General features: G+C 44.4%; 1 protein-coding gene and 1 long non-coding RNA gene across 4 annotated transcripts in view; one reads left to right on the top strand and one right to left on the bottom strand.

The window, feature by feature from the left end:
* Nucleotides 1-19,730, bottom strand: part of SPEN (spen family transcriptional repressor) — a 66,430-nt gene that overhangs the window by 37,073 nt on the left and 9,627 nt on the right. For all 3 annotated transcript variants that reach the window (XM_021537848.3, XM_021537849.3, XM_021537850.3), the window contains exons 2-3: nucleotides 11,028-11,348; nucleotides 7,258-7,734 (exon numbers count right to left, since the gene is read on the bottom strand). In XM_021537848.3, the coding sequence (XP_021393523.1) occupies nucleotides 7,258-7,734; nucleotides 11,028-11,348 (798 nt within the window). The remainder of the gene's footprint in view (nucleotides 1-7,257; nucleotides 7,735-11,027; nucleotides 11,349-19,730) is intronic.
* On the top strand, nucleotides 1,992-2,846 carry LOC144247437 (uncharacterized). Its single transcript, XR_013341154.1, has 3 exons — nucleotides 1,992-2,013; nucleotides 2,105-2,136; nucleotides 2,237-2,846. It is a non-coding gene; the product is annotated as an uncharacterized LOC144247437 (long non-coding RNA).

Here is a 19,730-nt window from a genome sequence, read left to right as displayed (position 1 = left end):
TCCTGCCTCCAGGATCCCTCACACTAAGCCTGGCTTCTGAGCAGTAACACGGGCAGCTTCAACTTCCCTGACCTCAGCTAATTCTTTCCTTCCCTCAGCCTACTCAAGATGATTAAGCAAAATACTTGGAAGGAAATCAAAGCCTTAAAAATGCAATTAGAAGTGACCATTTTGTTAATACGCACATGCACAACCCCAAAGTCAAGCCCAATCCAGCAGCACCTGACCTTTGGGAAAACAGCAATTTTTAGCAGCTCCCACGGACTTAAGGAACAGCCCAAAGTCTCCTACAATGCTGGTGAGAGCAGTACTGTCCACATAGCTCAGGCTTTTTCTACTATTCCTAAAAAAGGAGGTTAAGAAGACATGAAATTGTGAATTCTCACACCAGACACTGGCTCCTACAGACCTACAGCTGTCCAGGGACGACTTTAAAATATCATTTTTAGCACACATCCTTACACACACCCAGATCTTTCTCCCCCAGCTGCGGAAAAGGCAAGTTTACCAGAGGGTCTGGAATCAGCTGTCACAAATCCTCATATTCTCTAGCAAGGATTCTGATCTCCTTGCAGGAAACCCTTAAAGCATTGAAATAATAATAATCTCTTTAACAACAATAAAGTCGTTTGAAATCATCAAAACAGTTATCACAGTAATAAAACAGAAATATTTTTCTTGGGCAATTTCCACTTCAGCCATCCACAACATGATACATTTTTAAGACTCCTTTCCTGAAAGATTTCTTTCTTCCTCTACCTGTAAAGAAACAACTGCTCTTTGACAAAGCAGCAGTTGAGCTTCTGGGCCCTGACACAGAAACAAAGCCTGACAGCCCAGATTTAGATAAACACCTACTTCTGCACATTTAGGAAGAGGCTTAATTGCTTTGTCATTTAGAGCCAGCAATTACCAACTATTACTGGAAGTGCGGTGGTGGTGGGGGGTATTAATTGCAGCCAAATGTCCACTCTTTTTTGGGCAGCTCATGCCAAGAAAATTAAGTACTAAATAAAAAAGACATTTAAACCCCTCTTCGTTATAACGTTTTAAAGTATTTTATTTTCTATTCATATGTAAGGGGTGGGTTCTCCCAGAGGGGCCAACAAAGATAAAATTTCTATTTAATTTTGGAAACTGTGTCAAATCACGGCAAGGTGATATTTGGATGTTGGGGCAGGCTCCAAAATCGCCCTTTTGGGGCATTTTGGGGGCTGATTCCTCCAGCGAGGAAACTAGCGCTTAACTTCTAGAGCGAGCAGAGCATTTAAGGTTTAAAACAAATAAATAAACAACCTAAAATAGGTTGAGAGGGAGAGAGGGTGGTTCTCCCCCCTCAGAGCCAGCTCTGACACAGGCACTACTTGATTTGTCTGAGCGGTCTGAGGGGAAAACCTCCACGCAGGAGCGAGAGCTGCTCCAGCGCTAAGGTTGGGGAGGGATTCTATGTATTTTCTTTTTCATTTGGAAGGTTTTTTGTGGCAATGGCGATGTTTTTTCCGCGGGGCTCGGGCGGCCCCGCCCCGGGGGCGGCGCGGCAGCCCCGGCCGGCTCCCGCCGGCTCAGACCGGTTCTCAGCGCAAACAACCGCCCCCCGCCCGCCGGGGCAGCGCGGCCGCGAAACTCCCGCTTTCCTCCAGAAACACCCACTTTTCCCTCAGGAACACCCGCTTTTCCCTCAGGAACACTCGCGTTTCCCTCAGGAACACCCGCGTTTCCCTCAGGAACACCCGCTCTCCCCGCCCCCCAGAAACAGCCGGGTCAGGCGACTCCGCGGCCGCGCCGCCATTACAGCGGCGGGCGCGCTCCGCCGGCCGTGAGGCGAGAGAAAGCGGCGGGGTTTCGCAGCGAGATAAAAAAATCTTATTATGCAACGCACATTTTTAATAGATTGTTGCCGGGTCCGGGGCTGAGGTAACGCGGGCTGTCAGCAGCTGGGGCGAGAGGCTGAGGGACAAGCGGGCTGCGACCGCTCCCTGCCAAGGGCGCTGAGGCACCACTTCTTCACCATCCGTGAGGAGTACTTAAATATATCACGGTTTTTTTTTCTTCACCATCCGTGAGGAGAACTTAAATATATCACGTTATTTTTTTTTTTCCACAGAAGGATCTGTTTATGTGGTTACACATGCACAGGTACGTCTTTTTCGGCATATCTCGAGCATAAAGGTTTGCTTTCTGTGTTATAATCTCTCCAAAGCCATCTGAAAACGTTCTGCCTCTGCTCTATCTCAAGAAACCCGATACAGTCCCAAGGGTAAAAGAAGCCACGTTTAAAGGATGGTCTCGGTTATATTTAGCTGAGCAGCAGCACCGGCTGACACGAGCAGAAACACAAGGAAGAACAAAGTGAAAACGCTCGACAGTTGTTAACAAAAACCTGCGAGTATCTGAGGTGGAGTTTTTTTTCTAAATTTTCCTTTCCCTAATTTCACATTTTACCGTGCAGAGAGAACATTAAAGCAGCACATGGGTTTATGTGAACAAAAGGTAAGGATGAGGTGTTTCACCTGACTCTGACAGGATTTACTGTTGCCTTTGTGTAATGGAAAAGGCCTCTCATTCTAAGAAATTATTTTAATTTTCTTTTATAAATCTTAGCCTAATTCTTTTCCCATACAAACACGAGCCTGCTCAACCCTGTTGTTCTACTAGAAGTGATTACAATTTTTCAGTAATTAACTGTACCAAATGTACGTGGAATTATTTAACCTCGAGAAAAGCCATCTCACAGATGCTTCAATAAAGACCAAACAGCTACATTTAACCTCATTGTTCCTGATTTTTCATCAGTCCTCAGCACAGGCATCTCCAAACCCCCTCAAAATCCCAAATCCCAGCTAAATCAGTGATTCATCACTTCTGGCAGCAAACAACACAGGAAGGAGGAGATTAAGACAATGGTAGAGAAAGGTTTGCATTATGTAATGAAACTAAAACTCTTTTTTTTTCTACTTTCATTTCAGTTGTTCAAACAGGGTAGGAAAGTCCCTGACTACATAAAATAACCAGGAGGTTTCAGGGAGCCTGTTTTTCCCATGATTAAAATTCTCTTGGCAGTGTTTTTCATCAGTTTATTTCAATATTAAGACACATACATATTCCAGTCCAATGGTAATTCCTTGCTCCAGAAATAATTTCATCACAGAAAAATCTAAAATTAAAACCAATCTCTAATTACCTTATGCCTTGCCCACTTGTCACGAGAACTTTAAATACATTTATCAGAATTACAAAAAAAAAAAATCCCTTTTCAAATCTCTGTAAGAGAACTTCTTCCCATTTCTTTATTTCAGGAAGACTGGAATAACTGTGCTCATATAGATCTTGGTGAATATAAAACCAGTGTTGTATCTAAGCTGAAAATGCTCTTTTAATTTCCCAATATCTATTTCATATTACAAGCTATAGAGAAATAGTCATCTTAGTAATCATTCATCCAACTCCAGCATCCTGGAGATGAGACAACCAAATAAACACTCTTAAAAATAAATTAAAGGTGACTACATTACACATTATAGGAAATTATTCATTTAACTGGCAAATCCCCCAGCATCCTCCACATCAGACAGCAGAATAAACATTCTTAAAAAATAAATTAAAGGCCAAAGGAAACCTCAGGTCGCTTATCTGCAGATGGAACACATGGAGTGTTCACACTTTCACAGCCTGAACATCACCTACAGGAAATCAAACATTTCTGCCTGGGTTTTTGTAAATGAATTCAAACCCCATCCCAACAAGGATTTTAGGAGCAAAATGCTCCACTCTCAGTGCTGGGTGGTTCAGCACGCTGCTGCAGCAAAGCTTTAAGAATAATCACTAACACATGGACAGCAAGAGACATTGTCAGGCCATTTGACGTTACAACACTGAATCAAAAAGCCCAGAAATTATTTTTAGCACATTAGAGCACCTCAACAAGCAGCCTAGAAGAGAGCTTTTGCTACAAAAGAAAAAAAAAACCTAAAAGCAGGGGGGATCTTTCCAAAAGGTTGCGTAGGGCACAAACAAAATGTTGTTTGCTTCCTATGGGATCACCCAGCTTCCATCCAGAGCCAGCTTCTTCCATGACACAGTACAAAAATATGTTTGCTAATGTATTATTTGTGGTGCATGTCTGAATCACCAGAACGGAGACAATGAAGCTTCTGGTGGTGGCAAATTACCATTTTCAAGGGCTTTTTTATACTTTCAAGGTGATAAAAAAATTCCACCAACCCTTTTCCACTGTATGGGTGGGGAATGAGCAATCTCACACTAAGAAGACTTCAAAACACAAATTCATCCTCAAATCCACGCAGGAACCATCCACATCCACGAGCTTCCTCAGCTCAGCAGGCGACTTCTGAGAGGCCACAAAACACCCCAAATAAAGCCTGGCTTCAGAGAATACTGGTTATTTTTAATGTGCTCTTTCCGGTTTTAGTTTCTAAATCACTCCCTTGCAGCACCATTACCTGCAAAGGCCTCCAAATAGCAATTTAAAGCAAAGTTTAGTGGAGACCCAACACAAACTCTGAACCTTTATGAGATAAAGGCTTTTTCAGGTTGTTTTTTAATTTTTAAGCAAGCAGTGTTTCTTCAGTATTGACCAGGAAAATCAGCTCCATTTAATCAGTGTTATTTACTTCACACAGGTCTTGAAAACCACAAGCAAGGAAACCCAAACTCCTCCTTCACCACCTTACTGCTTTTTCACAGCTTCTGAAGGACAGTACCCAGCACAAAGTTCCCATGAGTGCTGAACACCCACCGTGTGCCCCAAACACCCCCAGGGCAGGGAACACAACTCTGCCAGCTGAGACCAACAGGGCCAGACTCGAGTGACCACGCTCTTAAATTTCAGAAGAATGCAGTGTCATAAAGACCTTAATAATAACCATGGCCCCTCAAAATTGGCCATTTCCACTTATAAAAAAACTGTAAGAGAATCTCCAGCTTGCTAAAATCCTAGAGACCACGGAAATTGCAGGAATAATTATTCTCCAGACAAAAGAAACTGGATATATTACACAGCAAGTGGGAGCACCGAACCACGGAAAAGGGGGTGAGGCAGCTTTTGCTCACCAACAGTCTATGAGGGGCTTAATATTTACATGGCTAAATTTCAACTGTGTTGAAAATTAAACACTTCTGCTTTGAAAGATTTCAAGGCCCGGTGGGGTTTTGCTTCCCAAAGTAAAGAGAGGGTTAAATGTTTATTATTATCTAACTGATTGCTAAGAAACATGTAAAACTCTTTTCTGATCCTTCAAAATTAAATATACAATCCACCAGATTCCATTACTTGCTTGACTGAGTTTGATTTTATTGTATTAATAAGAAAAAAATGTTTTATTTCCTCCCAGAGTATAGTCTACTTTTCCATTACTACAACTAGAAATTGCCAAGAAAATGAAATGCTCAAGCACAGCAGATGCTGCTTTTCTTCTCATTAAATCTTAAAACTTGGTTCCAATGGGATCATATTTAGTCCTCTCAAATTCAGAACAGGATTTCATCCTGCCTCGACATCCCAACAATGACATTTTATAAATATTACGAGTTTCTTGGACGCCTTTCTCATTCCACAAGGAGCAGAGGAGCACCAGTAGAGATTTTTTCTTCTTCCCCTGCTCAATATTTTTTTTATTAAAACTTAAATGTAACCAGCCCTCCTTTCAATCCATTTTCTCTATGATTTTTTTTAAACCTCTGGAAGTCTCACAGCTTTTTCTGGGCTGTAATAACTGTGAAAAATCTTTGACAAAGGATTGTCTTTATTCAAGCATTAAACTCTCATTGAGAGAGATGCTGTAAATAAACAAGTGCTTAAAAGCAACCTAAAAGTTGTCTTAAATCTTCACCTGCTCTCTAACCGAGACAGGACCTGGATTTCTAAATCCAAGAAGAGAAAACAGTAATTAAAAGAAGTAAATAAACCTTTGCATGATTCTTTAGACATGAGGGGGTGGGGCAATCAGAAGAGGAGACACTGATTTCCTCATCTTCCGTACACTCTCCGTGGGTGTCAGCCCAGCTCACCCTTCCAGAAGGTTCAACATTCAAGGTAAGACTTTGTGAGAATAATTCTCTTGGTCACAGAGTTCTGACAGTGGTAAAATTCTATTCACAGTGATAAAACACAGGATCCTAGAACGGGTTGGGAGGGACCTTAAAGTTCACCTAATTCCACCCCTGCCAATAATCCCACGGGCAGGGACACCTTCCACTGTCCCAGGCTGCTCCAAGCCCTGTCCAGCCTGGCCTTGGGCACCTCCAGGGATCCAGGGGCAGCCACAGCTGCTCTGGGCACCTGTGCCAGGGCCTGCCCACCCTCCCAGGGAGGAATGCCTTCCCCAAATCCCATCTAACCCGGCCCTCTGGCAGTGCAAGCCATTCCCCCTTGTCCTGTCACTCCAGGCCTTTGCGAAATCGAACACTCTACTGATTCACTTATTTACTTAATGAATATTTTCAGTTTTAGAAAAGACCTGGTATGCAAAGGAAACGCTGCCAACTCTGCAAACCCTCCAGAAGAGCAGAGCTCTTGGCCAAAGAGCATAAAACATTTATGGGTGCAACCATAGCTTTGTGGCTTCCACTCTTAGGGTGAATTTAATCTTAAAAAGCCAAATATCAGAGAGGCACTTCAATATGAATTTAAAAACTGTTAAAAGAAATCAGTCATTTTCTAACACCTTCTTTTCTCGCCCATAGGTATTTTGTAAAGCATGCAAATACAGAGCTCTTGCAGAACTAAGGACTCGCATCCCCAGGAATCGCAAACTTGGATTATTTTCTTTCAATTCTTCCAAGTCTGCAAATTTTGCTGTGAGGCAGCAGGGCGAGAAATGGGAAGGCGACAAATCAACCTCATGAATGTCAGCAGTGTCAGGGAACAAGAAGAAACAGAACAATACCACTCATCATTTCCCAAACTATGCTGAAGTGTGGTCTGTAAAAAGCAGCTGACCTTAACATTTGCTTTTTCTCTCACTGAAGCAAATAAAAGTGACCCTGTTCACCAGGCATGATGTGTCCATACATCCCTGCTCTGCCCAGCCACCATCTTACAGATGCTGCATGGATCCACCATGGAAAATGACAAAACAACAGCACCAGCGTTCCCCTTGGAACCCTCGGTGCCAGCTGAGCCTTTTGACATTTCACTGCAGTTCACTTTTACCTCAACGACCAAAGCTTCGCCACGGAACAACTCCTTGGGCTCACACCTCGGCAACGACCCGCACAGCCCACGGCACAGGGACCTACCTGTCGCTGCTGGTACTGCTGCTGCTGCTGAGGGAGTCGCTGCTGGACGATCTGCTCCGGGAGCCGCTGCCGCTGGGGGAGCGGGCGGGCCGGGCGGCCTGGCTGGCCAGGCGCTGCGGGGACTGCGTCCTGGACTGCGACGAGTGCGGCGAGCGGCTCCGGCTGTGCTGGTAGTTCCGCTCCGGCCTTCTGCCTCGTACCTCCCGTGTAATGTCATCCCTGTAGATATCCCTGTGTACCACACTGGGCAATGTAAACTGCTCCCGGGCCCTAGGTTCGTAGCGGGGGTCGTGAGCGTCAAAGCGGTTTGGACTTCGGCTCCGAGAAGTGTAATAGAGCCCGTGTTGTAAGGTCCGCTCCCGAGGGTCTCTATAGTAATCCTGATCGTAATGTCTCGTCCGATCAAATCCGCCCGTCCCCCGCTCATGGTGTCCATAGGCACTATGTTCATAAGCACGCTCCCTGTTATCTGAAGCCCTGCATTTGGGAAGGGGGAAAAATATTGCATCAGAAAGGGGCAGGCACAACTAAAAGCAAATCATGCAAACATTCATGGCAGCACTCGACTTATTGTAGCGACTGCTTCTCCACTAACCAGCAATAACCTATCAAGCAAACAATGACAAACTTCAAAACATTTTACTTGACTCCAAAATTATATTTGTATAGGATCAAGCTGAGCAATCATTTTGGTTTAATCACAATATGGGGCTTTCATGACCAGCAACTTGCCTGCACAGGAAAAAATTTTCTGCTTTCCCATGCAGAATCCTCATTTCAATTGTTCTTTTTCTTTTAAATTCTGTAAAGAAGAAAAACTTCATGTTTGTGGACATCATCATTAACTTCTTCCTTTTCTCTCCATTTTTGCTTAAGAGCTTAAAATTTTTTTTTTTCAAATTTTGCTAATTACTGGAGCTCTTGTAATTATCCTTCTGCAAAAATGGCATCACAAATTGGGCTGTAGCCATGAAAGCCTCCATGCAAAGCATGACCCAGAGGTAAGAAGCTGCTTTCAAAAGGGGTGGTATAACCCATAGACATTTCCCAGAAAATTAGGGGGTTTCTTGTTGCTGCTCTAAAATATTTCACCCTCTTAGAGGGAATTTTTGCTTTGACCAGATTCATTTCTCTACAATCATTTCTTGTAAAAGTTGTGGATGCTAAAGAAACATCTCCATTACTAATGCTGGAACTGCAAGGATGCAGGTCCCCAGAACATACTAAGTCCCTACACAAGGACTGGGAATCCAATTTTTAGGCAGTGTTTTTGTTACAACTGCTGCAATCACAGAATTTCTATCTGCACAAGCTGCTGCTTTCCAGCAGCTACAGTCCAGTTCTTTTCAGTGTTTTAAACATTCTAAATTGAGAAAGGCTCGGTGATGTTCTGAGTTAGTGTGATCTCTCAAATAAAGAGATTGACATATAAAGGAACACTACAAATAGGTTGAGTATTCCAATTTAGACAAGTACCAGGATGGTACATCTTGGTTACATCCACAAAATGGAAAATCCAGAATGGTTACTTTGAACATTTAAAAAATACTTCTAAAATTCTAAATATGTCAGGGTAGCCAAAATTAATTAAAAAATTAATTATCCATCTTACAAGGACATTTCAACCTTTTTTTTCAGCTTCTCTATCATATTCTTCCTTTAGAATCTGTTATGAGTCACTGCAGTCACCTGCATCCTGATAACCCAATTCTGCCTTGTGCCTCCTCCTCCTCTCCTGCATCACAGCTCTAGTTCAAATGGCAGAAATATTTCAGGGATCTTTTATGAACTGAAAATGGGATTTGAATGTTTTTTCGATTAGCATCTCAGGAAGTTCCTTCCATTCTTTCTCCAATGAATCACTAGATCCTTAATCTTCTCAATATATTCACTCTCTGTTGTTAAAGTGTAACTCACATGAAGCTTTCTATAGGGCTCCCTCAGATCTTGCCTGCATTTTTTTCTCTCAAACGATATATAAAAAACTACTTAACAAGTGCAAGAGAATGTCATTATCTTCTACATCTGCTTGAAATTCATTGTTGCATTTCTATTTCCATTACCTCTTGCTTGCAACAATGAAATTTTGAAAGCCATTTCAGCATCTGGCACAGAAATGTGTCTCTGTTTTGGTTCTTTTTTCCCCCTTTTGAAGGACCAAGATCAACAATTTTACAAACGATTGCATTTAGCATCCTACAAAGTGTTAATCAGTGAGAGCTGATTTAATGAGGTCAGAGAAAAAGCAGTATTTTCTAGCAGGTTACTGCTACAGAGCTGACAGAAAGAACAAATCCTTATCCATGAGAAGGACACAAAAGACAGACAGAGAAAGCAGAGCTGAACAGCTACTGACTACAGTGCTTTCTTCATTTATCTATTAGTACTAAGTGCTACTGGAGTTAGTGGAAAGAGAGGGTTTGACTTGGGTTAGGAGAGGGGCTAATATACACAGGGCAGGACATACCAACCTTTTCCAAGTGTGGAAACACGACCTATATTCCCAATTAAATCTAGGGAGAGAATTGTGAACATAACTTCCCCAATTTTGGCCCCTCTTACAGGGGTAATCCACCTTCTTAATGGGCAAGGGTGTCAAATGATATTTTAGATGAACCAACAAGAAAAAAAAAATCTTAGTGACAAGACACAAAAAAAAAAATTCCACTGGACGGAAGTAGTCCCAGACTGAAACCGTAACTCTGAAACCCCCAGACTTCTTTCTTGAGACAGAAGGCACTTAAATAGATCCATAATTTTAATTTCCAGCCCTAAGTCTGAATCAAGCAGCTGGTAGAAGATCCCCCGAGGCCCGAGGGCCCTCACGCTGCTGCCAGCAGGCATCCTCTGGCCGCCTTGGTAACCATCCAGCCCAGTCACTTCTCACTGGTGTATCCACAAACGGGTATTAGCACCACGTCCTTAAAGCTAAAGTATGTTTAATGTGGAGCAGCAGAGCTTTTTAAGAGACTAGATAGTAATCCACTCCCCATGGCTACTGGCGTCTTGACTGTATACCATCCAATAAATTCAAGGCAGTAGTTCTTATCCCAGCTTTAAAAAAAAATAAACTATAATTTCCAAAATTTAGTAATGTCCGTCATCTCTTTTTGCCAATACCATCAGAAAGAATAATCCCAATAACTTGGAAATGATGTAGATCCAAAATGGAACCATCACAAGCTGCCTTCGGTCTTCTCCATCCAAGCGTTATTTCCATGGCTAAGAGTTGTCGGTAGTATCCAAGGGGCTGCATCATTAAAGTCTACTCTGAATTTTGTGGTGACAATCCAATTAACATACCCGCTGCGTATAGTGAGAACTGAGAGCTAGGCATCAAGCTTTCACCGAATTCTAGGTTCTAGTATTCCGAAGATACTCCACAGAGAACTTCACCACATGTTGTAGAGTAAGATAGCTCCATCTGGCAGCAGGGATACATCCAGCAAGGCCTTAATATTATCCAAGAAATGGGATCGCTACTTCTAGAAAAGAGTAACTCCAATATCGGTGCTGGCCAAAGGAAATCTTCCATCTTAAAACCACCTTATTTCAAGTGTAGGTAAATATCCAACCAGCTGCAGGACACATCCTCTATGGATCCACAAGGTACCAGCCACTGGGATAGAAATCACTTCCGTTTCCAACCCAAAATAGGAAACATAGATAATTCCCAAAATTTTAAATCCATCTGGGGGCCCTAGATAGGAGTTTGTGTTTCTCACCATATCAAATACAAAATACCTGCCTAGAGAAACCTTGGAACTTACCCATCAAGTCTCCGCTCATAACGTCCTTCCCGTGCATGAAGTGATGGTGGGGGGCCATAAGTGGGCCCCCCACCACCTCCTCTGAACCCAGAAACCTCTCTACTACGAGATGCTATGGAAACTGTATCATCCAATCCCCGCGCAGCACTGGGAATGGTTCCTGGCTCATTATAATCCGTCCGTAGGTCTCTATCTCCCATTTTGTTGACAGAGTTGTGTGCCTTCTGGGCACTTTTGATGTCCACAAAATCCACAAATGCTGCCACTCCGCCTTCCGACCCCCTCTTAGGGAGGATTTTGACACTTTCGACACGTCCATATCTGGAAGAGAAGCAAAGCAGAGCACACATGTTAGTGCTGGTGGGAAAAGACCATGTTTAATAACATTGCCTGCTGCAAAATCAACATCCAACCCTTTACCCTTCCCCTGTGCCAGGAAAATCAATCATTGGGAGACACCAAGAGGGGAAAAAGCCATTTAAACTTTCCATGGTTACATATAAACTCCTTTCTGGAAGTGTGGGGAGCCTAGTATGGGATCACCCTTTTTATAGCAACAGAGCAGCAGCAGCTGAAAAAATAGAAAGGTGTTCACAACCAGAGCACCCTGCACATCATTAGTCTGACACAATTAAAGAGGCACAATTAAAACAAAACTGTGTCACGAGTTAAAATACAGACAACCAACCAACAATTTTCTTGGGAGACAAATGACCTTGACACAGCAATTCCACTACTTCGATCTGTATTTAACCAGGGGTGATCCTCACTCCTGATCCCAAACCCATTTATTTCCACACCCAGCAGGACACACGGACCCCCAGACCCAGTTACTGCTGGGGTTCAGCCTCCCACCCCCACTGCAGACCCAGCTGCCCAACAGGAGCCGAGAAATGCTGGAGGGAATGTGACACCACCCTATGTAATGTATGTTAAGTAACTGCAACACTGGCACTTACGGATGAGTAAATGTCTATGCAAAATAAAAATAAACCCAAACATGTTTGTGTACACAAGGAAACAAGATGTAAAAACGTATTTAAATAAGTTGCATCCACTCACAAAAGAAAGGACAAGCTGGGCGGGATGAACACAGTGACATTTTAACAGCCAACAACTGCAGGGTTTGGGTGCTCAGTTCTCTCTGCCAAAACATTCTGAGCAAACCAGGGAAAAGCTTTGAACTACAGTTGGTAATCCAGGACAAGAGAAGGCAAAAAGTGTATTTCTGAATGTGCCGACATAGAGGAAAGGGATGCACAAATAAAAAACCTAATCAGGAAGTATTTGTAAACTCCTTAAAGAATCATTGTGAAAAAATTTCTATGCACAAAGGCAGCACAAGGCCGGGCAGATGTAAACAGACCTTACACAGGCAAAACTGTTCTCAGCCACACATGCAGGGAGAAGGGAATATACAACCGCCAGGCTGAGGCACACACGCTGTCAGATCCCCGAGCTGCCTCGGTTTCATGCCTGGCTTTTCCTACACCTCACAATTTCATCATTGTTGTTGGATGACTAATCCTTAAATACGATCTGAAAACCTGCCTTGCTGACTGCTGCCTTCTCATTCCAGCCTGACCTACTACACTTATATATAACCTGGTTTGGATTTAGAGCCCTTTTTTCCCTGGTTTATACGCCACTGAACACGGCTGTGCGCACAAACAAGAGCATCTTCCAAGAAAAAAATAAATGCCTTTTTGGGCATAAAGAGACACAGTCACACGCAAGACACGTTCCTGCTTCTCAGCTGCCCAGGGCTGAGCTTGTCACCTTTGTGCCCCTGGGTACAGCACAGGGATGTTAATTCTTGGGAGTTTCCTAATCTGTAATGCTCTGGTTATTTTTTTATTCTTTCTTTGTATTTTATTTAATTAAAAGTTTTGAATAATGGCAAATGGAACTGCAGGAAAGCTACTTCTCAAAGCATGCTCTCTTTGGAAGCTGGGTTTCGTTATCTTGCCTTGCAAGTAAGATTTAGAAAGCCCAGAAGAGTAGAGGAGCTGGTTAATAAAATCTGTGTGAGGAAAAAAAATGGCCTAATTGGATGTGGCAGATGTAGAGAGCACAGGAGAGGGAACAGGAAAGGAAGGAGAGGGAAGGAAAACAGGAAAGAGCCTATTTGAGAAAATGTTCGTGCCATGAATGAACGTGACAAAAAAATATGGAAAGTAATTAGGAATCCTAGTTAGGATCACCCTTTAACACGTTTCAGTGCCAGTTTTCTGCAAACAAAAATGGACTCTAAGCCTCACACATCTAAACCATGTAGCTCCCAAACTGACTGCTTAGAACACACGCTTTCCTTGCTCACTGTGTTTACACGTTCAGTTTCTGGCAACACGAGCCTGCACTTGCCTTCAATCTTCAGGGGGGAACAGGATTAAGATACTGTTGATAATGGTATCAATCTCCCTAAAATCCTAGCTCTCCTTTGACTGCAGCCACCATGGCCCACCTCACATGAAGAACTGCCTGCCAGTGACATCAGAGCTGGCTCTGAAAAACTCCCTGCTCCCCATCTTGACAATTACTGCCTAATTCTGAAATCGTAACACGTACATTTTATTATACATACACAGTTAGAACTGTCATTCTTTTGCTGCAGAAGATACAGAATGTGTTTAAAATGTTCAAATATCTAAGCTCTTGCCGCCCAGAAAGCAGACAGGATACAAACCACTTGTGTAGCAATGTCCCCATCTACCACAAAACCCACCTAGCAAAGGTGTGACTCTTCCCAGTATGAATTTTTATACTGGAAGAAGTGCACTTTGGCTATTAATTTCTTTTTTCCTAAATAAGAAATGGATGGGGGAGGCTACTACTGTATTGCACTGCAGCCATGGTGCTAAATCACTCCACTCCGAGACGGCGCCTGTTAATCCCCCGTTATCCAGATACATAAATATACGCTGTGCTTTGGTGTCCTGCCCCGTACCCTTGACAGGCCCTGAGGATAATCTGTGGCAATCGCCTTTGCTGAAAGCGAGGGAGGCAGGCAGGAGGAGGAGAAAGGGAGCAGAAGGAGACGAAAGAAAACCGAGGAGGACAGAGCCCTGAGTATTGCAGGGGAGCTGCTGGAAGAGGAAGGTTTGCCTCAGTCCTGTGACTGCAGGCATCCTTCGATCCCACCGCCAGGATCAATGTGCCGAGTGATCCGGGCTGGCCGCACCCATTGGCGTCTCTCCGAGCTGCTCCTGTCTTGGCAGATGCTGCCGGGAGGAGACCAGGGGGAGAGGAGGGAGATCTGCAGTGCTGCATCACCACACGGCTTCACTGCAGCACAGTAACGTTACAAGGAAAAAACCACGACACTTTCTGAAGGGCCGGGGGAGGAGAGGCGGTGAGAGCAGCGCGCTTCCTTATGCCAAAGCAAAGCAAAATGGAGGTGAACATGCTCCGAGAAGCAACCTTTGTCCCGTCAGAGGGCTGGGAAGAGGGGACAAAAGGCCAGGGGAGGCATGGCCGCGACCTTTGGTAGCGCTGGCAGAACAGCTCCTCTCAACCTTCGCCTCCTATCGCTACACCTGTGCGTCAGCCCTTCCCAAGGCTGCGTTTTGCAATCGCTGCCAGACCAACAGAAACAAAGAGGTGCCTTTGCTCGGCTCCCATTCCGCAGACTCAAATGAAAACAAGGCCTTTTAGTGCCTCTTCCCCATCCACAACTCCTGCTGATTAATCATTAGCTTCACATCGTAAAGAAGGCGGCCGAGGCCGTGTTTTCGGCGGGGTTTACAGTTCAACCTGAAGCGGAGGAGACAAGGACGTGCAGGAGCTGTTATGTCACCAAGCACCTCCACCAGCACACCACAACCGAAGCACCCGGCTGTAGACACACATTGAGCAGCCCTTGCAGAAAAAAAGTTGCCCAATAATCACTGCTTGAACAAAGCCACACTAATCCAGCTTTTCAGACAAAGAAAAAGAATTCATAATTTAAGCATTATCGGTTTATTCACTGTAGATCAAAGCACCTCTACACTGAAGCAGCTGAAATGTCTCTGGGCTCTTGGCACGGCTGCTCAGCGTGTTTCGCTCGCTCTCCAGCCCTTCCTCCTCCTCAGCTCTTCCTCCCAAACCAGGAGGCAGCCCAGCCAGGCTGGGAAGTGCAGCCTCTCCAATGCAGGGCTGGGCTGGTTCCTCCTCCCCAGGAGCGACGTGTCACCCAGGCACAGCCGAAGTCATCCCGCACCCTACAGCCTTCCCTACCCCGGGGATCGGCACCTCGGCTTTCCAGCTCTAATAAACCATTTCAGCTCAGCTGCTCACTCTGAACGTTCTTCCTGCACGGTCCCTGCTGCTCCAAGCAGAAGCATTCTAAACAAAGCATGGGCTACAAGAACACCAGCCAGTAATTGTGTAGTGAGCAAACCTTACTGTTTAGTTGCAATACTTTATAAACTGATAAGGATCTTTATAGGATGATCTGTACATGATAAGAAAAGGCAGGCTGAAGTGAGGGAGATTTGCTTTTAATATAAACCAAATCCCACTTAAAATCACAGTTTCTCTTGCTGCACTTCCCACAGGTTTGTGAAGACCTTTCACACCCAACTATCCTCATCACTGCAGAGGTCTGCAGGTCAGCTGCATTCCAGCCAAAGCAACTTCACCACATTTTCATCTAGAAGCTGATGCTGTGCTCCATTCCACAAACTACTAAATGCAACAGACACTGCAGGACCCAAAATAGTGCAGGAGCTTTTTCTGTGTGTTTCTGCACCGCCCATTACAAGCATGATTTGACAACCTGCTCTGATACAGCAGAACATCCCAGTATTCTGTATTTGCTCAGGTTCCCTTTGACTGCAGTCAGGTATCTTCAGCCATCTGAAAAGCTCGGCTGATTTTGCTGTGCCACATTCAAACTCCTTCCTCCTCTGTGATTATATAACCCCAGCAAGTCCCAGCCTGCATTATTCAGTAAAACACTTGCACAGCTTGAAGCTTTCCTTGGCCAATCACATTCCTCTGGCTTTGTTGTTATTTCATAACAAAATAATGTGTCCTGAAAAAATACTTCACCAGATGTTTGTGCTTCTTTCCCTTACTCCTGACACCAAATAAGTCCAAATACCCCACGCTAGGGGTACTCCAGCCCTGCATTCCTCCTGCACAGAGCAGGACTGCTCTAAGTACAGGGAAATCCAGCATGTGCAGCTACTACACCTCCATAAAGCAGGATGCCATCACCCTCCGTGGGGTTTTTAGCCAGGCTGTTGTGTCCAAGAACATCAGTTCTGGGTCTTCTGCTGTCATGGATGCTCATTTCACAGCCTGAGAGACCTGACCCACCACAACAGCACGTGTAGTCGCTTCCCAGCCATAGAATACACAAAATAACACAGCAAATAGCAGCACCGACCACACTGGGATCTTACCAGCAGCAGGACACGGAGCCACAGGGACAGCTATCCTGCAGAAATCCTGTTTGGAGTTGAGCACCAGCCTCTAGTTCCACCAGCTCCCAGCAGGAATCGCACAGTGAGCGTCTCCCGCCCGCACCGCTCACAAAAGGTGTTTAATATTCACCACTGAGAGAGTTCCTGAGCCAGCAACACAAAGGGAACTTGTGTCTCTACACGGGCGTTTGCAAAGATTACAGCACTACAACTGATCACAACGAGGGCAGTGATACAATAAATGAAATACGCAGCAGTTCTAACACACTTATCCTAAGGAAATGACATCTCGCCGTCTTCCAAGCTTTATATGCATCACAGACACCTGCTTTACTGCCATAAAATTTATATATATGCTTATAATGTTTTTTTAGAAAGGCAATTTCATATGTAGAGCGATATAAGATGGTATTTCACCATCTTCAGACCTGAGCAGCACAAGTCTTTGGAATTAAACTATGCCTCAAGTAATGCAGAGCATTACTCAAAATTTGACAGTATCATCACATGCCTGGCATGGAAGGAGACTTGGAGACTCAGAGACAGAAAAATCAAGGTATCTAAACAAAAACCACTCCGAATTGCACTGTTTCATAAATACAGTAACTAATGTACAGCAGATAGCAAAATCAGGGACAGACCATTGAGAAGAGTGTGCACAGGGCCGGGATGAAAATAATTCCAATTCATTGAGATGGATCTTAACAGAAACAAGCAGAATTCCACCATCCTGGAAAACTACACTTAATTTTAAGTCTAACAAATGTGGGGAACCTGTTGAGCCACAATCATTTCACTTGGTAGGACTGCCTGGGTCAGCAGCTACACTCAGGGCAGACCAGAAGCAGTATTCACTATGGACAACTCGATACCAAGTCCTGGTTGGCTCCTTCACACACTCCATGAACCTCCCAGACTGCTTCCTCTCTACTATATTTCCAGCAGACATGTGGTAGGTTTAAGTTCCCCACATGAACAAGAGTGATCATGAGACTTCTCCCAGCTGCTTAGAGAATATTTCATCTGTCTCTTCAGATGAAACTGGTCTCCTGGCTGGGTGGTTTAGAACAGACTCCCATTGGGATATTTGCCTTGTTAGCCTTCCCACCATTCTTTCCCATAAACACTGAACCCTGTCACCACTATCATTAAGCTTTAGACAATCCAAACACTTCCTAATACACAGGGCTACTCCTCCACCTCTCCTTCCTTGCCAGTTCCTTCTGAAGAAGTGGCAGCCATTCACTGCAGAACACCAGTAACGTCAGCCATCCCCACCATAATTCCATAGTGGTAACTCATACCATCATCTCCTGCTGTGCAATGGTTTCCAGCTCCTCCTGTTTCTCACCTATGCTGGGAGCACTGGTGCAGATCAATTGCTGTGTCTATAAAGATAAGACAGAGCAAGTGGCTGGGACAGCACTCCAGACCATCACAAGTAGGAAAGCTCATCCATGAGTGATAAATCCAGGAGATGTGCAGCTTTGAAATCCTTCATCTTCCCAGTGCCAAACAAAATACAAGAGCTCCTTGTATCACAAGAAGCTCTGGTTTTTGAGCCACACCAAGAACAGCCCTTGTGACAACAATGATTCAGAAATATGCCCTAATTACCAAGCTCCCATCATTTTCTAGATTACAATCTGAGATGCTTTAAAACCTGTTTAGAGTGATCTTTATTGGCTCTGTGACCTCTGGGGGGAGAAAAACAAGGTTCTTCAGGGCATTCTTTGCAGCTCTTCTAGTAATAAAGATCTTCAGGGAAACGTCAAAATCCAGGAACAGAAACAATCAATCAGGTTACAGAGCTCAGCCAGACAATCCTGGGGTGAATCCTGAGCCCAATGCTCAAACTTCTGTGCTCCTGCCCCAGCACTCAAACCTGGACCCCTCTGGACATTGCAGCTCCCTCTGGCCACCAGCAGCACTCAATGGGAAATCTCCCAACTCCCGACTACAAACGGGGGTTTTGTTAATGAGATACAGCACGTGTTCCTGCCACGCACAGAAAACAGCCAGGGCTTTGTCTGCACTCGTAATCCCTCCCTAAGAGATGACAAAGTAGGAAATTAAAAAGCTAGCATAGGCACATTCACTGATACTCCTGATACCTCTGGTATTTAGGAGCAAAACGCTCAACAGATCAGACAGGCCAGAGATAAAGCCATGCTGGAACAAATGCTCGCCTCTTTCTTTACAGCTCAGCCAAATGCTCCATTTTGAGACCCCAAGTAAGACTGATTCCTGAGGACATTTTATTTATGTCTTTACTGCAAAGTGACCTTCTGGATACTGATGAAGTATTAATATACGAATGAAATTATTACATGTCATAGAGGGAAGAAACTAAATACTTAAACCTGGCTTTTCATAGTTCCCACTTTCAGTAGCAAGGATTTAATCCAAGAGTCAATACACCAAGAAATTTTTCTGCAACCCCATGACAACCAGTTCTGCCACAGATCAGCTGTTGCAGCCAACACACACCAGGTCACATGTGAATATAGATGCATCCATTCCTTAAAATACTGACCAGCTCCACTGCAAGACCCCCAGGACACAGAACAGCCTCAAGGAGGAGTCCCAGCAACCTTTCAAACCAGGGTGAAGAGGAGGGCAGGGGAGCTGAACCCAAGCTTTGGACATGGGGATTACATGAAGCTGGATGAATAAAAACGCCTCTCAGCACTCCATGCAACATCTCACTGGGCTACATTTAATATCCTCCCTACCCCAGTCAGCAGTTCCGCTGCCAGCAGCGCCAGGAGAACCTGGCATTGCATCAGCCCAGCCAGAGCTCCACCACGCTGGAGTGGAGGGCTCAACACAACATCAGCCACTTTCAGCTGCCAGGGTAACCACACAAGGCACACCCACCTCAGCCAGCCAGGACAGAGAAAAGTCACTTACTAAGACACTTTTCCTAGTTGTTTCTTCAGAACAATCATGGAAAAGCACAGAAGCACCCATAGCTTATTGGTATATATATATTATTAAAAAAAAAAAAATCAAAGCAGCTTTGTGAGCAGAACTAATGAAGACTCATTTCTTACAGATGCATGTCTTGAGGTCGAATTCTCTGGCGTCCAATAACTGCCAGTTCCCACTGCAGCTTTTCCCACGGTCAGGAACACCTCTCTCCCATGTGGATTCTTTAATGTCTAATAAGGGCTGTGCTCTCACTGCAGCTTTTCTCTCCATGGGGTCGCTAATCAGGTCTCTCTCCTCTATTAAAACCGCTTGTTTTCACAAAACTCAAAGGAACGTCATGTCTCTGAGACTGAATATC

This window comes from Lonchura striata, chromosome 24 (assembly GCF_046129695.1).
Source record: "Lonchura striata isolate bLonStr1 chromosome 24, bLonStr1.mat, whole genome shotgun sequence".
NCBI classification, from domain to species: Eukaryota; Metazoa; Chordata; class Aves; order Passeriformes; family Estrildidae; genus Lonchura; species Lonchura striata.
Note: the sequence above shows the minus strand (reverse complement) of the source record. Positions and strands in the feature narration are given on the sequence as shown.